We start from the raw sequence: 15,181 nt of genomic DNA on the forward strand, positions 1-15,181 counted from the left end.
CAAGTCAATTTTAATTGAGCCCAAATTCCCTACTCTCCTATGATCCAATTTGGTCTTGATGTGGCTGTCTGTACTAATGTTCCCGAAGGCATACCCATGCCCGAACATACACTAGCAGTGTTATTGCAGAGGGTGGTATGGAATTGTCCCAGTGATCTATTTCTGGTACACACCCATCATGGCAGAAATTCCAGGAAAATGATTTTGCCAAATTGCTGAGCTTTGTTATGTACTTAAAAAAAAAGATAACAAACTCCAGAGCAATTTTCTCAAATTAATGCTTTGTTATTTCTAAACAATATCATGTTGCTCTGGAGAACATAGGTGAAGAAGTGACTTTAAACTCAAATGATAAGAGGAACTTCCTTGCAGGATAAGGTAGCATGGGCTCAGCCCACTGAAAAGCTGAGAGAAAAGTGTCATTGGGAAGCACAATCAAGAAGATGGTGGTATCAAGTTGTCCCCAGATCAACTGAGACATAAAACGAAAGAGCCCCTGTGATTCTTTGAAGAAAGACATACTACTCTGGGTATCACAAATAAATAGACAAATAGACAAATAGACTGGAGAAAATAAAGACCCTCAGTTACAAGAAAAATGATTATGCTTATATGATATGTGATAACATAATTAGCTCTTAAATGTCATGTAAGGCAGGAACAAAATGAAAGGTTACACTAGCAATTAAGAAATATCACAATTTTGGCAGTAAACTCAGCAGCCACAAGATAAAAACATAGGAGAGATCAGATTACCTTTAGAAAGAGGAAATTAAAGTGGTCAGGATTAGAAGAAATCACACTATCCTGGTTAAGGATTTTGTGATATAAAATGTGCATTTCTCAAAGGCAGTGGGACGGTCCCTCACAGAAGTCAGTCTTTGGAGCCACAATGGAATAGATGTTAGTGCCCTGTTAGCAAATCACAGACAAGAGTATGGTTCCTTGATATTCCAGTTCCTTAGGCAAAACCAAGAATTTTTTTTCTCATTGCCAAGATGTCAAAAACAGAAGAATACTATTCCAACATGGCAATAAATGCAATAATAAAATATTGTATTTGGATACTATTAAAACAGACTAAAGTCATTGACAAGGATGTGGAGAAATAGGAGTCCCACTATGCTGGAGGAAATGTAAAATGGTGCAGGAGAATGAGAAAACAGTATGGAGGGACTTCATAAAAGCAGGCACAGAGACACCATAAGATCCAGCAGCCCCGTTTCAGGGAGTTTAGGTAAAAAAAATGAAATCAGAATCTTGAAGACATTACATTCCAGTGTTCATGGCAGAACAATTAAAGACAGCCAAGCCATGGAAGGAACCCAAATGTCCTCTGAGTGACAGTGGATCTAGAAAATGTGTCACAAACATACAATGGAATACTAGTCATATATAAAAGAGAAGGAAATCCTCCCCCTTGTACTAATATGCATGACAAGAATTCTAATGATACCATTGCAGACAAATTGCTGAGTTTCATTATGGAACTGGACCCATGTGAATAAAGTCCAGAGCAATATACTAAAAATTGATACTGGTTGCTTTTACACCACATGGTATTATCCTGGAGAACATGAGTGAAGTAGGGCCTTTAGCCCTTAACTCAAATGATAAAAAGAGGAGCTTACCTGCAGGTTAAGTAAGCATTACCTCAACCCACTTTGATGCTGGGAGAAAAGTTTCATTGGGAAACATGATCAAGAAGCAGGTGGTATCAGATTTTCACCCAATCAAATGACACATAAAACAGGAGAGTTCCTGTGACTTCTGGAACACAGAACTTTCAGCAGGATTATAACTCTGCCTGGAAGATTTAGAGGCTCAAAAGTATTGAATCAGAAGCCCGATGTGTCAAAAATATATTTGGACTTGTATGACATGTTAATATCTTAATAGTCTGCAAACATTACATCAAAGAGGAACTCAAGGAAAGTTCGCATGAACAAATCAGAAGCATCCCATTTGAGCTGAACACTCAGGTGCCACAAGACAGGAAAATAAGAAAGATGGGAAAGTATAATTTCAAAGTGACACTAGTAGGAGCACATTTATTGCAAAGGCACCTCAAACAGAAAAAAGTAGCTTCCAGATTAGAAGCATTTACTCTAGCCTGGTTGGGGATTTTGTGAGAATAAATATATATATATTTTGGAAAGCATTGGAGTGGTCCACTAAGGAGGTTTGGAGGCTTGGGGGCATTGGATTGGAAGAAATGGAAAAGATGGCAGTGTCCAGCATCTCATGGGACAGGGGAAAGACATTGCACCCTAATCTTGTAGTTTCATAGGCAAGACGAAGAATTTTGTCCTGCATGAGATGTTGGTAAACAATGCATGTCATCCTAAAATTGCAATTGTTGTGCATCAGAATATTGTGTCTGTCTATGCTAGAAAGTACCCAATGGAGTCAGGGTTTTTACAAGGATGTGAAGAAATTGAAAGCCTGTTATATTGGAGGGAATGTCAAATGGTGCAGGGACCATTGAAATTAGTATGGCATTTTCTCATAAAATCAAACACAGAAATGCCGTATGACCCAGCAACCCTACCTCCAGGTGCTTGTTTGAAAGAATGAAACCAGAAACTTAGGGAGGCGTCAGTACTCTCACGTTCATGGCAGTACTATGAATAATAGCCACATTGTGGAAGCCAGCACACCTGTCAGCTGATGGATGAATGGCTCAAGAGCTTTTGCCAGACACCTACAATGGAATAGTGCTCAGCCTTAGAGAAGAAGAAAATCCTCCCCCTTGTACTAACGTGATTGAAACCTAAGATTCTCTCCTAAATGAACTAAGCTGGTCACAGAAGGCTATACACTAAAATATTCCACCTTTATGAGGCATGTAAAAGAGTGAAACTCACATAAAGAAAGAATGGAGTTGTGGTTTCAGAGGGTGAAGGTAAGTTGAGGCAGGGAGCAGAAAAGCAATAGGTGTGACATTCAGATTTATTTTTTGGTTCTGAGGATCAAATCCAGGGATGTCTTACCACTGAGCCACATCCTCAGTCATTTTTATTTTCATTTTGAGACAGGATCTTGCTACGAAGCTTAAGATCTCATTAAGTTGTGGAGGTTGGGCATGGACTTCCTGTCTCAACCTCCCAAGTCGCTGGATCATGGGCACGTGTCACTACTCAGCTGTTTGTAGGCTATGTCAGTTACTCAAGAAAAAGAACTTCTATGAAGCTTCAGTAGAGAGTGTGATGAAATAACAACATGTTTTGCACCTAAAACGTATGAAACATAGGATTCTCATGTCAGACATTCTCAGCATAGGAGAATAAAGACAGACAATATGAATGAATAAAGTTCCAAAATTTTATTAATAATTTATAAAGGTTGTCTGTACCCAGGCCATTGAAGTTGATGTTGACAGGAGAAAGCAGCATTCAGGAATATAGAGAACAAGACAAAAAGAAACCATAACTGTAACGATGAAGGAGCAGTTGCATATACCTATGAAATTCTTCTGGAAAAATGTGTTCTTGTTTTCTTTAGATGAGAGGTAAAAATCTTGGTCTCAGATTTTTCAGCCATGACAACACCTTGCCATCAAAGATATATTAAGCAGGCACAAGATGCACATGGCCTAAGGAAGAAGAGGACAGGAGTGGAGTGGTCTGCACTCCCTTGAGGTGATTCACATGCTGTTACAGGGGTGACTGTGAATTTCTGGTGACAGCTTGATGATCTTCAGCCAGGTAAGAAGAGAGTTCTTGCAGGAAAGGAAAGGCAGCTAACAGGAGTCTGTGTAAACCTTGGTCCTTAGGGGGTTGATCACGGGCAGCAAGGCTGGCAGCAGGTGTCCACACAGCAGCAGGGCTGGCAGCAGATGCTGCAGCAGCTGGGGCCACAGGTTGGTTTGCAGCAGGTAGTCCTGCAGCAGATGGTTTCACAGCAAGTTGGGGGACAGCAGGGCTGGCAGCAGGGAATGATGCAGCAGCTGGGGCAGCAGCAAGGCTCACAGCAGGGTGTGCTGCAGCAGCTGACCACAAAGGCTGGTTTGCAGCAGGTGGTTTTGCAGCAGGTGGTTTCACAGCAAGCTGGGGGACAGCAGCTGTCACAGGTGGTTTTAATACAGCAGCTGGGTGCACAGCAGCTGGGTGGACAGCAGGGTGTGCTGCAGCAGCTGGTGACACAGGCTGGTTTCCAGCAGGTGGTCTTGCAGCAGGTGGTCCTGCAGCAGGTAGGCTGGCAGCAAGGGAAAAAGCAGGAGCCGGCCATGGTGTGAGGTGTGGAGGGTGGGATCCTGTTCACAGGTGAGTGGGTTTGCACAATATGGTGACTCCTTGCCATTGGGCTCTTTTATCCTAGGGGCCTCCAAAGTTTGGGCCAATCAGCAGTCCTTCACCTTGTTGTTGTTTATGTTATTTTCCATATTCAGTTTATGTTTGTTAAGGAAGTTATACTGTAAATGTAATGAGTGTTGTGAAAGTGTTTAATCTGTTTCTTAAGAGGGCCTAACTCACAGGAACTGTTTCCAGATGAAAGGAAGACAGTCACCTCATTAGCATCTTTGGTGCTCTGAGCATCATTTGGGTCATGTGGTGGCTCCTGCTGCCCTGGGAGGGTCAGGGAAGTTGTTCCTCTGGAGATTTGTGTTTTGGGGCTGTATTCAGATTAGGGAGTGTCTATGGGAGGAGCTTCTGTATTCACAGAGATGAACAGAACACGTGTTTATCCAGAGCATCCTGACCAAAGACTCCTAGAGGCATCTGTCTCTGTCCCAGCTCTCCCACCTGTGTGTCCCAGGTGTATCCAAGGTACACCTTAAGAGGATGTTGGACACGTGGTTTTCCATAGCAGAGCAGAACCGGAATGTGAGAGCAGATGCAGCAGCAGTACATGGTGAAGAGCCAGGTATGATGGGTGTGTGGATGACCATCTGTCCTGTTATCCAGTCCTGAGGGCTCACCAGGATGAGCCTCTGGGACACTCTGCCACACTAGCCTTGCAGACTATGCCAGTCAGGATGAGCAGGTCACTGTTGTCCCCACCAGCATGCCAGCAGAGTCGGTGATTCTTGGGTCAGGGATCTTTCTGTTTTTCCTGTCTCTGCCTCTCTGTTTCTTTCTCCTCCCTTCTCATCTATCTATTGTTTTCTTGCCTTCTTTCTATTCCACGAGGAAATTATCTCAGGTGAGATGGTACCTAATTTTGTCTGTGAGGAATCTTGTATTTAAAACGTTTTTACTTCTACCATTCCATCCAAAATAATGCATGTTATTACTTTCCCACTTGATATAATATCCTAATGTGAATGCATGCATGTCACTATTAGTGGGTTAGGAAACGGACATGAACTTTGTTCCCTACAAATCATATCCTCTCACTCATCCCCTAAGAGGGCAGATTCCTCTCTTGACTTGTCACCTTTTGGAGCAGTTTTGGCTTTCTTCAACTCTTAGGTTCTTCAGGATGGTAGAAGTATTGGATCTCCTTATGAGTGTGAGATTCATCAGTATAGTTATCTACGGTCTGTTCATTCTCAGTGCCGTAAAATTTCCACTGAGTGAAATTGACACAATTTATTTGTTGGTTGTCCTCTAGATGAGCATGTGGCTTTCTTTTAAAAATTTTCTTTATTGGTGTGTGGCTCATATAAATGTTTTTGCACAGAGCCTGTGGTCATGCAAATGATATTTCTGGTGGATGCAATCCTGGGCATAGAATTGTTCATACAATTCTCATATTGAAAGATTTATTCTTTTCTTTGTGGCTGAATTATCCATGTTCTCTCAATTTTTTTTCTTCACCATTTTATTTTGGGGAGATTCACGCTGGTGGATTAGAGCTAGGCTACCTTTCCAGTTGCTTGCTGGGTCAAGATTCAAGCAGAGAACGTACTTCTTATTAGCCAGTTGGGTGGATGAAGGAATTCTTTGTAATTCACCACTGAACAGTCAGACTCAGAAATTCAGATGCATTGAACAATGAACTAGGAAGTGTGTAGCTGGTTGTGGTAACAGCACTGGTTTACTGCAGATAAAGTGTGTGTGTGTGTGTGTGGGGGGAGAGAGAGAGAGAGAGAGAGAGAGAGAGAGAGAGAGAGAGAGAGAGAGGACAGAGAGAGAGGAGAAGAGAAGAGAAGAGAGAGAGCAAGAGCAAGCAACATAGCAGGCAAATTTGGCACAGAAAAGCAACATGATGTTAGCTGATCCAGAGGCTGCACAGCCAACTGTGTTTGGAAGGTGCTCTGTGTTTCATAACTAGTAAATGGAGAGCTGAGGAAGGAGTCATCTTGAGGAGGCCACGCTGCAGCTTGCTTGTGCAGTAGCTCGGAAGACCATTGCAAACCTTGTGGTACAGTCCAGCCAAGCACCTACCACCTCTTTCCCTGGAGTCTGGTGGCTCATGTGAGCAGCTGAAGCTGAAAGGTAGGAGTGATCACTTTCAGGAATTCAGTCTGGGAAGGCTTGGGCAGCGGAATGCGTGAGAATTGGGGATGGTTGGCTCCCCTGCTCTGTGAATATTGTTATCAGGGGCTCCTGATATCCAGGTTCCCAGCATCTGCCCAGTTCTAGGGGTGTGTTGATCTAATCTCTCCAGAACAGATGTCTCCAAAAAATTCTCTAAAGCTTAATTAGAGCTAAGCCCCAGCCACGGGACCTCCCCACTTAGAGCTCTGTAGCAGCCTTGATCAGCAATGCTCTGATCAATGTGATGAAAAGTCTGGAGAACGTTCCAATGTTAGAACAACCTTGAGTTTATGAAAACAATTTAATGTGGTCATGATCACATGCATATGAGACACTGGATTTCACTCAGTTCTATTCTCAGCAGGATCTATTCTGATTGGCATTCTACAAATTTATTCTTCCGTTTTCACTGTGTTTCCTCCACCTTCTCTCATGAAGTGAGTTTCAAAGGAGCTGAGATTGCTACTCTCTTGACATAATTTGGCCTCAATGCAACTCCATGTCCCGCACTTCTGAAAGCTCTCTCCTGCCAGTAGATTGCACTATGTCAGTGCTCTGACAATGCCTGGGCAAAGAGATCTACAGTGTTGTTTTCATTTGGTGCACTAGGAAACTCCAAGCCTTCTTTTCTGAAGCACACACCATGGGGAGGAATTCTCAGGAGTCTCTTGAATACAAACTGCTAGTTTCGTATCACCTGAACAAAGTTCAACTCATTTATTAAAAATGATAATTGCCATTTCTAGACCAAGATTGTGTCATTCTGCAGAATACGAATGAGGAAGTGTTGTAAGCCCTCAACTCAAATGATTGAAAGAGTAATTTACTTGCAGATTAAGCGAGTATTGGCTCAACCCACTGAAGAGAAGCAGGGGAGGTTGTCACTGGGAAACATAATCAGGAAGCTGGTGATACCAGTTTGTCTCATGTGAACACAGACTTTTCACTGGGCTTATATCTCAGTTGTGAATTTGGAGGCTCAAAGTATTGAAGCAGATAACACTAATGAATCTGAAAATGTAGCTGGACTTGTAAGGCATGTCATATCCTAAAGGACTCTAAATGTTATGTCAAGGGGAAGTTTGCACAAAGAAATTGGGGACATCACATTTTGAGGTGACCACTCAGATGCCACAGGACATGCCACCAAGGGAGAGGAGATCACTCTTGGAATGTGGAACTTCAAAGTGACATTAGCAAGAGCAGAGTCCATTCATTGAGGGCAAAGAGAAAGATTGGCTTAAAGATTAGTAGCATTTCCCTAGCTTGGTTGAGGATTTTGTGAAAATAAATATTTCTTTTTAAAGACAGTGGGGTGGTCCACCATGGGTTTGGAGGCATGACCGTGACAGAAAGGAGAGATGGAAACATTGGCAGTGTCTAATTGAACATAGCACAGGGCAGGTACATTATTCTTTGATTTTGTAGTCCATTAGGCAAGACAAAGTGTTTTATCCCAATTGCATAAGATGTCAGTAAACAGAGGCATATCATCCTAACATTGCAATCATTGTAGTATTGGAATATTGTTTCTGGATATTCTACAAAGTACCGAATGCAGTAAGGGTTTTGACAAGGTTGGAGAGAAATTAGAAACCTGCAACAGGGGAGAGAATTTCTCATGATGCAGAAGCCATGGAAATTAGTGCAGAGTTTCTTGAAAGAATCAGCCATAGAAATACCATTCAATCTAGCAATCCTGCCTCCAGGTACTTAGGGGATGATAAATGGGATGATCAACTTGAAATGATATCAGCACTCTCATGTTCAAGGCAGTATTGTGAACAACTGTAAGGTGGGTGTGGAAGAAATCCTAACATCTTTTGGTGAAGGAATGGATGAAGAAAATATAGCAGAAACACACACTGGAATAATATTCAGGCTTAAAAAAGAAGGTAATCGTTCCTCATGTACTAATGTGGATGAACTTTAGCTTTCTCTCCCTTCAATGAACTAGACCAAATATAGAAGGACAAACAACATGACTCTACCTATATGAGGTATGTAAAATAGGTCAACTTAGATAAGAAAAAAATGGAGTGGTGGATTCCAGAGGCTGGAGTTGGTGGAAGTAGGGAGATGCCTGTCAATAGGTATGCCATTTCAATTATGCAAGATGAGCAACTTCCAGGGATTTGTGGTACAGATTGTATATAGTGACAACTTATCTTTCAGTTAAAAATCTATTAAGCATGTGATTCTCACATCAGGGGTTCTTAGTGTAGGAAAATAAAGACAGACATAATGGAATGAATATTTAGTATTTATTAAGAATTTCTGAAGGATGGTTGTACCCAGGGAGGAATCTAAAGGTGACAATGACAGGAGAACATAGAATACAGGAATCTGGAGAAGAATACCAAATAAATGATAACTGTAAAGTAAAGGGACAGTGGCACACAGCTATGGAATTCTGAATATGTGTATTCCTGTGTTTCTTAGATGGAGAGGTAAAGTTCTTGTGTTTCTTAGATGGAGAGGTAAAGTTCTTGGCTTTATAATTTTAACCAAGATCACACTTCCCCATCAAGGATCCTGAAGCAGGGTCAAGATGCACAAAGCATAAGGAAGGAGAGGAAGAGATTAAAGAGTCTGCATTCTCTCAAGGTCATTCACAGGGTCTTATGTTGGAGCCAGTGAATAGAATTTCTGGTGCCAGTATGATAGTTTTCAGTGAAGGTTAAAAGAAACTTCCTGCAGGTTAGGAAGAGTTTATGCAGGCAAACTTTGTGGAGTTGATCATGGGCAGCAAGGCTGACAGAAGCTGCACATACAGCAGAAGGGCTGGCAGCAGGGTGTGCTGCAGCAGCGGGTCACATGGGATTTTTTGGAGCAGGTGGTCCTGCAACAAATGGTTTGAGAGCAAGTAGGAGGGCAGCAGGGAAAGATGCAGCAACTGGAGCAGCAGCAAGGCTCACAGCACCTAGGTTTACAGCAGGGTGTGCTGCAGCAGCTGACCACACAGGTTGGTTTGCAGCAGGTGGTCTTGCAGCAGGTAGTTTCACAGCAAGTTGGGGGACAGCAAGGCTGGCAGCAGGTGGTCTTGCAGCAGGTGGTCCTGCAGCAGGTAGGCTTGCAGCAAGAGGAGCAGGCCATGGTTTGAGCTGTGGAGGGTGGGATCCTGTTCACAGGTGAGTGAGTTTGCACAATATGAGGACTACTTGAAAATCCGGCTCTTTTATCCCAGGAGCCTCCAAATTTTGAACCAATCAGCAGCCCATTTCCTTCTTGTTGTTATTGTTATTTTCCGTATTTGGCTTGTGTTTGTCTACAAAAATTTGCTATGCAAATGTGATGAGTATTGTAAACGTGTTTAATCTGTTTCTTAAGAGCTTGTAACTCACAAGAACTGTTTCCAGATGAAAGGAAGGCAGTCACTTCATTAGCATCCTTGGTGCTTTGAGCATCAATTTGGTCATGTGGTGGCTCCTGCTGCCCTGGGGGGTCAGCTCTTGTTCTAGAATATTTTTGCTTTGTCTGTATTCAGATTAGGAAGTGTCTATGGGAGGAGCGTGATGCTGCTATATTCAGAGTGAGGAAGCACACATGTGTTCATCCAGAGGATCCTGCCCCAAGGCTGGTTGAGGCCTCTGTCTCTCTACCAGGTCTTCCACATGTGGAAGAGGATGGTTGGCATGTGGTCTTCCATAGCAGAACAGGACCAGAAAGTGAGGGTAGAAACAGAAGCTTCACATGGGATGAGACAGGTATGGATGGATGTGTGGGTGGCCATTGGTCCTGTTTTATCCAGTACTGAGGGCTCCCCAGGATGAGCCTGTGGGACTTTCTTCCACATGAGCTTTGCAGACCCAGGAAAACCAGGATGATCAGGTGAATCTGTTTCTCATCTGGGCACCAGTGGACTGTGTGATCCTAGGTCAGGACTTTCCTCTGTCTTTCCCTCTTTCCTTTTATCCATGTCTCTTGTCTCTTTCTCTCCCCTCTTTTCTCATTTCCTGTGCTGCTTTTTTGCCTTCTAATCAATTTCATGAGGGAATTAAGATTAGGTGATATGGTTCCTGATTTATCTATGAGGACTAATGCATTTGAAAATATATTTAGATCTCCCATTCTATTCCAGAGGAAACAATTTATGAGTTTCCAGGTTGGTGATGTATTCTAAAATGAATGCATTCCCTGCCGCTATCACCAGGTTAGGAAATAGAAATAATCCCATTGCCTACAAACCACATCCTCTCACTCATCCCCAAAGGGTGCTAGTTAATCATTCTGTTGACTTGTAATCTCAGTCAACTTTTGCTTTTCTCCATTTTAGGATCATCAAAAGAATAGAGTAGGTAGGTCTCTATATTAGGAGTGTGACACTCATTATATGATTCTCTTCAGATTGTTCATTCTCAGTGTGTAATATTTACAATGAAGAACTTGACACAATTTGCTTGTTTGTTGTCCTCTAGATGAACATGTAGCTTGTCTGTAGCTTGGGACTACTCAAATTTGTGCTGTTATTAAGTGATTTTGCAGAGTCTGGGCTCACATGTATAAACATTTCTGGTGGATACACAACTAAGTATAGGATTGTTTATAGAATTCCCAGGGGGGAAGATTTATTCCCCTCTTTGTGGAGGCCTTCTCCACATTTCACTGGATTTGTCCTTAGATATATTATTATGTACACACGTTGCATGTTCCAATTCAAAGCTTAAATTTTCACTGCATCATTAGTATTGACAATGTTCCAATTTCTTATGTGTTCCTTATATTCGAACACTCTGATGATTTCTAGTACCACATTGTAGATTTTTTAGGGGAGGAGCAAATGGTCAGGCAGTCATGTCATGAACGAGAACATTCGTTTGGCTCACTTTAGCATAGTCTTTCTATTTTTCATTTTTCTTGCCTTGGCCCAGTGGTAGACCCTCTAGTACAATTGTGTAGCAGATGGGTACTTTTGTACAATCTCAGCATAGAAAGGAGAGCTCTCAACATTTCCCCATTACATGTGGTCCTCCTTGTCCTTTAAAGTTCTGGTAGAACTCAGTTGAGAATTGATCTGTTCCTGGACTATTCTTTGTTGAGAGGCTTTGAATTGCTGCTTTAATCTTAATGCTCAATATTGGCCTTCTTAGGTTTTCTATAGCCTTAGTTAAATTTGGGTAGATCATATGTGCCTAAACATGTTAACATCTTACATATTTTCCAGCTTATTGAAGTATTATTTTCAAAATAGGTCCTAATGAACATCTGTATTACAGAAATATCTGTGGTAATATCTCCTTTTCATCTCTCATTTTATTGATTTAGGTCTTCTCTTTCTTTTGGTGAGTTTGGTTAAGATTGTATCAATTTTATTTACATTTTAAAAGAATTAATTCTTTGGTGCAGTGATCTTTGTAATTTTTTTAAATTATCAATTTTATTTCTCACCTTTATTATTTGCTGTCTTTTATAGTTTTTAGAATTTGTTTATTTGTGCTTTTCTAGTGTCTCGAGATGTAACATTAGATTCTGGGATCTCTCTCTCTTTTTTTTTTAAATGTAAGCACTCAATGCTATAAACTTTCCCCTTAGAACTGCCTTCATACTATCCCAGAAATTTTGAAATGTTTTAATACTGTTCTCATTTGTTCCTAAGAACTGTTTGATTTCTCTCTGAATTTATTCTTTGACATATAACTGTTTCAAAAGTTCATCAGTTAATCACCATGTGTTAAAATGGTTTATGTTTTATACTTTGCTATTGATTTCTAATTTCACTTCAGTATGACCTGACAGTATGGAAGAAATTATCTCAATTTACTTTTTGTCCTAAAATATGCTCAATTTTAGAAGTGATTCCATGTGTGGGTCAGAAGAAAGTCAATGTGGTTGCTGATGGATGAAATATTCTAGAGTTGTTCATTAGGTCCATTTGATTGACAGTATGCCTAAATTCTGAAGATTCTTAACTTGGTTTATTTTGTATGACCTGTCTATTGGTAAGAGAACTGTGTTGAAATCATCCACTATTATTGTATTGGGGTCTATTTGAGTAGGGGTGCACTGATATTTGGGTCATAAATATTTACAAATCTTATATCTTGTTGGATGATTCCCTTAACCAATAAGAAGTGCCCTTCTTTTTCTCTTCAGATTAATTTCAATTTGAAATCTACTTTGCCAGATATGAGCATAGCTACTTCTGCTTGCTTTCATTCTCCATTTGCTTGGTATATCTTTTTCATATTTTCACCTTCAGCTTATGGATGTCTATGACTGTAAGGTGAGTGTCTTGTAAGAAAAAAATAGTTGGGTCTTGGGTTTTAATCTTCTCTACCAATCTATGTCTTCTGATTGGAGAGCTGAGACTACTTACATTCAATGTTATAATAGGGAGATTAGTTTTATTTACTGCCATATTAATTTATTATGAATTTGCTTCAATCTTGATTCTCCTTTACTGAGTATTCTCCTAGTGAGATTCATCCATTTCCTGGCTCTGATATTTTATTTCATTGCTGCTTATAATGCATCATTATGTGTGTTCTGTAGAGCTGGTTTACTGTTATAAATTCTATTAGTTTCTTATTATCATGGAAGGTTTTTATTTCATCTTTAATGCTGAAGAATAGCTTTTTCTGAATGTAGCAATCTTATTTAGCAACCATTATCTTCAGAACCTGGTAAATATTAATCTAAGCCCTCTCAACTTTTGGAGCCTGGGCTGTGAGCTTAGAAGAAGCTTATCTCAGAGTATAAACTGCTCTTTTTCTATTACCGCTTTTAAAATTCTATCCTTATTCTGTATATTCATTTTTAAGTATAATGTTCCTTGATGAGGATATGTTTTGATCTTGTCTATTGGGGTTATAATGTCTCTTCTATTTGGATTTTCACCTTATTCCTAAGGTTTGGGAAATTATCTGATAGCTCCATGCTGAAAAGAGTTTGCATTCCTTTACTTTGTATCTTAATGTCTTATTTTATGCCAAGGATTCTTAGTTTTGTTCCCTTAATGTTGTCCCAGATTTCTTTTATGTTCTTGGTCATGGTCTCTAACTATTTTTCTTCATTGTTGACTTTGTGTTCAGGATTATACTCTTTGCCTGTGAGACCTGAAAATCTGTCCTCTATGTGGTCCAATGTACTGATGATCTTTTCTACTGAAAACAGAACAAAACAAAACATTTTTTGGTAGTAGAGATTGAGCCCAGGGGTGCTTAATCAGTGAGCAACATTAGCAGCCCTTTTAATTTTAATTTTTAAATTTTAAGACAGGGTTTTGCTAAGCTGCTTAGAGCCTTGCTTATTTGCAGAATCTAGCTTTTAATTTGTGATTCTCCTGCCTCAGCCTCCCAAATTCTAGGATGACAGGTGTGTGCCACCATGTCAGGCTGTATTTTCAATTTGATTTATTGAGTTTTTCACTTTCAGTGTTTCTATATGTTTATTTTTCTTTCATTATCTCTGTCTCTTTATTGAAATGATCTGCCACTTCCTATTTTTCCTCTTAGTTCATTCCTTAGATGTACTTTTAGTTCATTAAACATTGTAACTATCATCTTTTTCTGATCTTCCTCTACTGAGGTGTCAATGGGGTCAATTTTTCTCATGTTCTGAGCTATTTGAAGTAACATGCTCTCCTGTATTGTTAGTATTTCTACCCACCTGCTTGTATTACTTACTATTGCTTCTACATTTATATAAAGGGCTTTGGGTGAACTGCTTTCCCTTTACTATATTATGTGCCCTGGGTTAGGTGAGAATCTTGTCAATATTGTCACTCAGTTTGACCGTGGTAATATGTTCAGGCTTTAGCACCACATTGAGAGGAGGTATCAATCCCATGATTATAAGTCCTTTGCAACCAAGCCATATACTAATAAACCTTAAAAAATTTATTGAGCATGTTCTTCTGCAGTCCACTGATCTGATTGGAAATGGAAGTGAACTTTTTTTTTTTTCATAAGTTGAGAAATTAGGTAATAAGAAAAGTAAAATTGCTTTTAAACTATTTTTGGCTTTCTGGTCAGGTATTCTCTCGGTGCTTTGATTCTGGATTGTGAAAAAGTCAAGACATATTGCCTATTTCCACTCCCCCCATCTTCTGAGAGCCTATTTATGTATTTACTCATTTGTTTGTTTTGTGAGTTTTTTTTTTTAAATAAAGTTGGTTCTTTCTAAGTTTCAGACACTGTACAGTTTGTTTTTTTCTCAAGTCTGACCCAAAGTGATCCAACTTGTTAGGAGAGTCCGTATGCAGATTTTCACTCCCTTCTTGCCCTACTGGTTCTGATGCATCGCTCCTTTTGGTAGCCTCAGACCATGTGGAGAGGAGAGTAGGCTGTGTCAGCCTTTCTCCAGCCCTTTTAAGGTTTGAAAGGAGTGACTCAGGGGTCACCAGATTTGGTGTGAATTTAATTGGTCTCAGTTTCCCAACCACCCCATTATTGGCCAGGCTCCTTTTCCCACAGCTCTGATTGCCCGTTTGAAGGGAAAGAGTCCTTGACTCTTCTCTGCTTAGTAGACTGTTTTTCAGGCTGTGTTGCTGTTTTGATTCACTCTTAAGGAGCTGCTATGATGATATAGATTCCACTGATCCACCTTATCCCATTCCCCAAAGGGATAAACTAAACAGATTAAAAGGATCTTAAAAATACAGTTCATTAAGAGTTTAGAAATTAGAGTATGAAGTCCACAGGAAGAGAGAATATCCAAAGGGGAGAAAGTTAAAGAGAGGTAGCATGTGGGGCCATAAAGAAGGAGGAGAAAGGAGGAGGAGAAGATGAAGAAGGAGGAGAAGGAGGAAGAGGAAG

The 15,181-nt window shown here is 40.4% G+C and overlaps 1 protein-coding gene across 1 annotated transcript; it reads right to left on the reverse strand.

Annotated features, from left to right (window-relative positions):
* Positions 1–3,323: 3,323 nt before the first annotated feature.
* Positions 3,324–9,559, reverse strand: LOC124091678 (keratin-associated protein 9-2-like). The gene is made up of 3 exons (XM_058578777.1): positions 9,173–9,559; positions 6,304–6,376; positions 3,324–4,291 (listed from the first exon to the last, which is right to left on the reverse strand). Exons 1-3 carry the CDS (start codon positions 9,519–9,521, stop codon positions 3,784–3,786), a joined length of 930 nt encoding a protein of 309 aa, XP_058434760.1. The 5' UTR covers positions 9,522–9,559; the 3' UTR covers positions 3,324–3,783.
* Between the last annotated feature and the right edge of the window lie 5,622 nt (positions 9,560–15,181).

Source organism: Marmota monax, unplaced genomic scaffold, assembly GCF_021218885.2.
Source record: "Marmota monax isolate L192 unplaced genomic scaffold, Marmota_monax_Labrador192_F-V1.1 WCK01_AAM20220418_F8-fsc00205, whole genome shotgun sequence".
In the NCBI taxonomy this organism is placed as follows: domain Eukaryota; kingdom Metazoa; phylum Chordata; class Mammalia; order Rodentia; family Sciuridae; genus Marmota; species Marmota monax.

Bases quoted from the DNA above. Each gene is read 5' to 3' on its own strand.
- LOC124091678 (XM_058578777.1), bottom strand. From the start codon at position 9,521: ATGGCCTGCTCCTCTTGCTGCAAGCCTACCTGCTGCAGGACCACCTGC. The intron at 6,377-9,172 runs GCCCATGATCAA...CCTACCTTTCAG, and splicing joins CAGCTTCTGTCAGCCTTGCT to CTTCAGCTGCTCACATGAGC. The intron at 4,292-6,303 runs GTTTGCAATGGT...AATGGCAAGGAG, and splicing joins TGGCTGGACTGTACCACAAG to TCACCATATTGTGCAAACCC.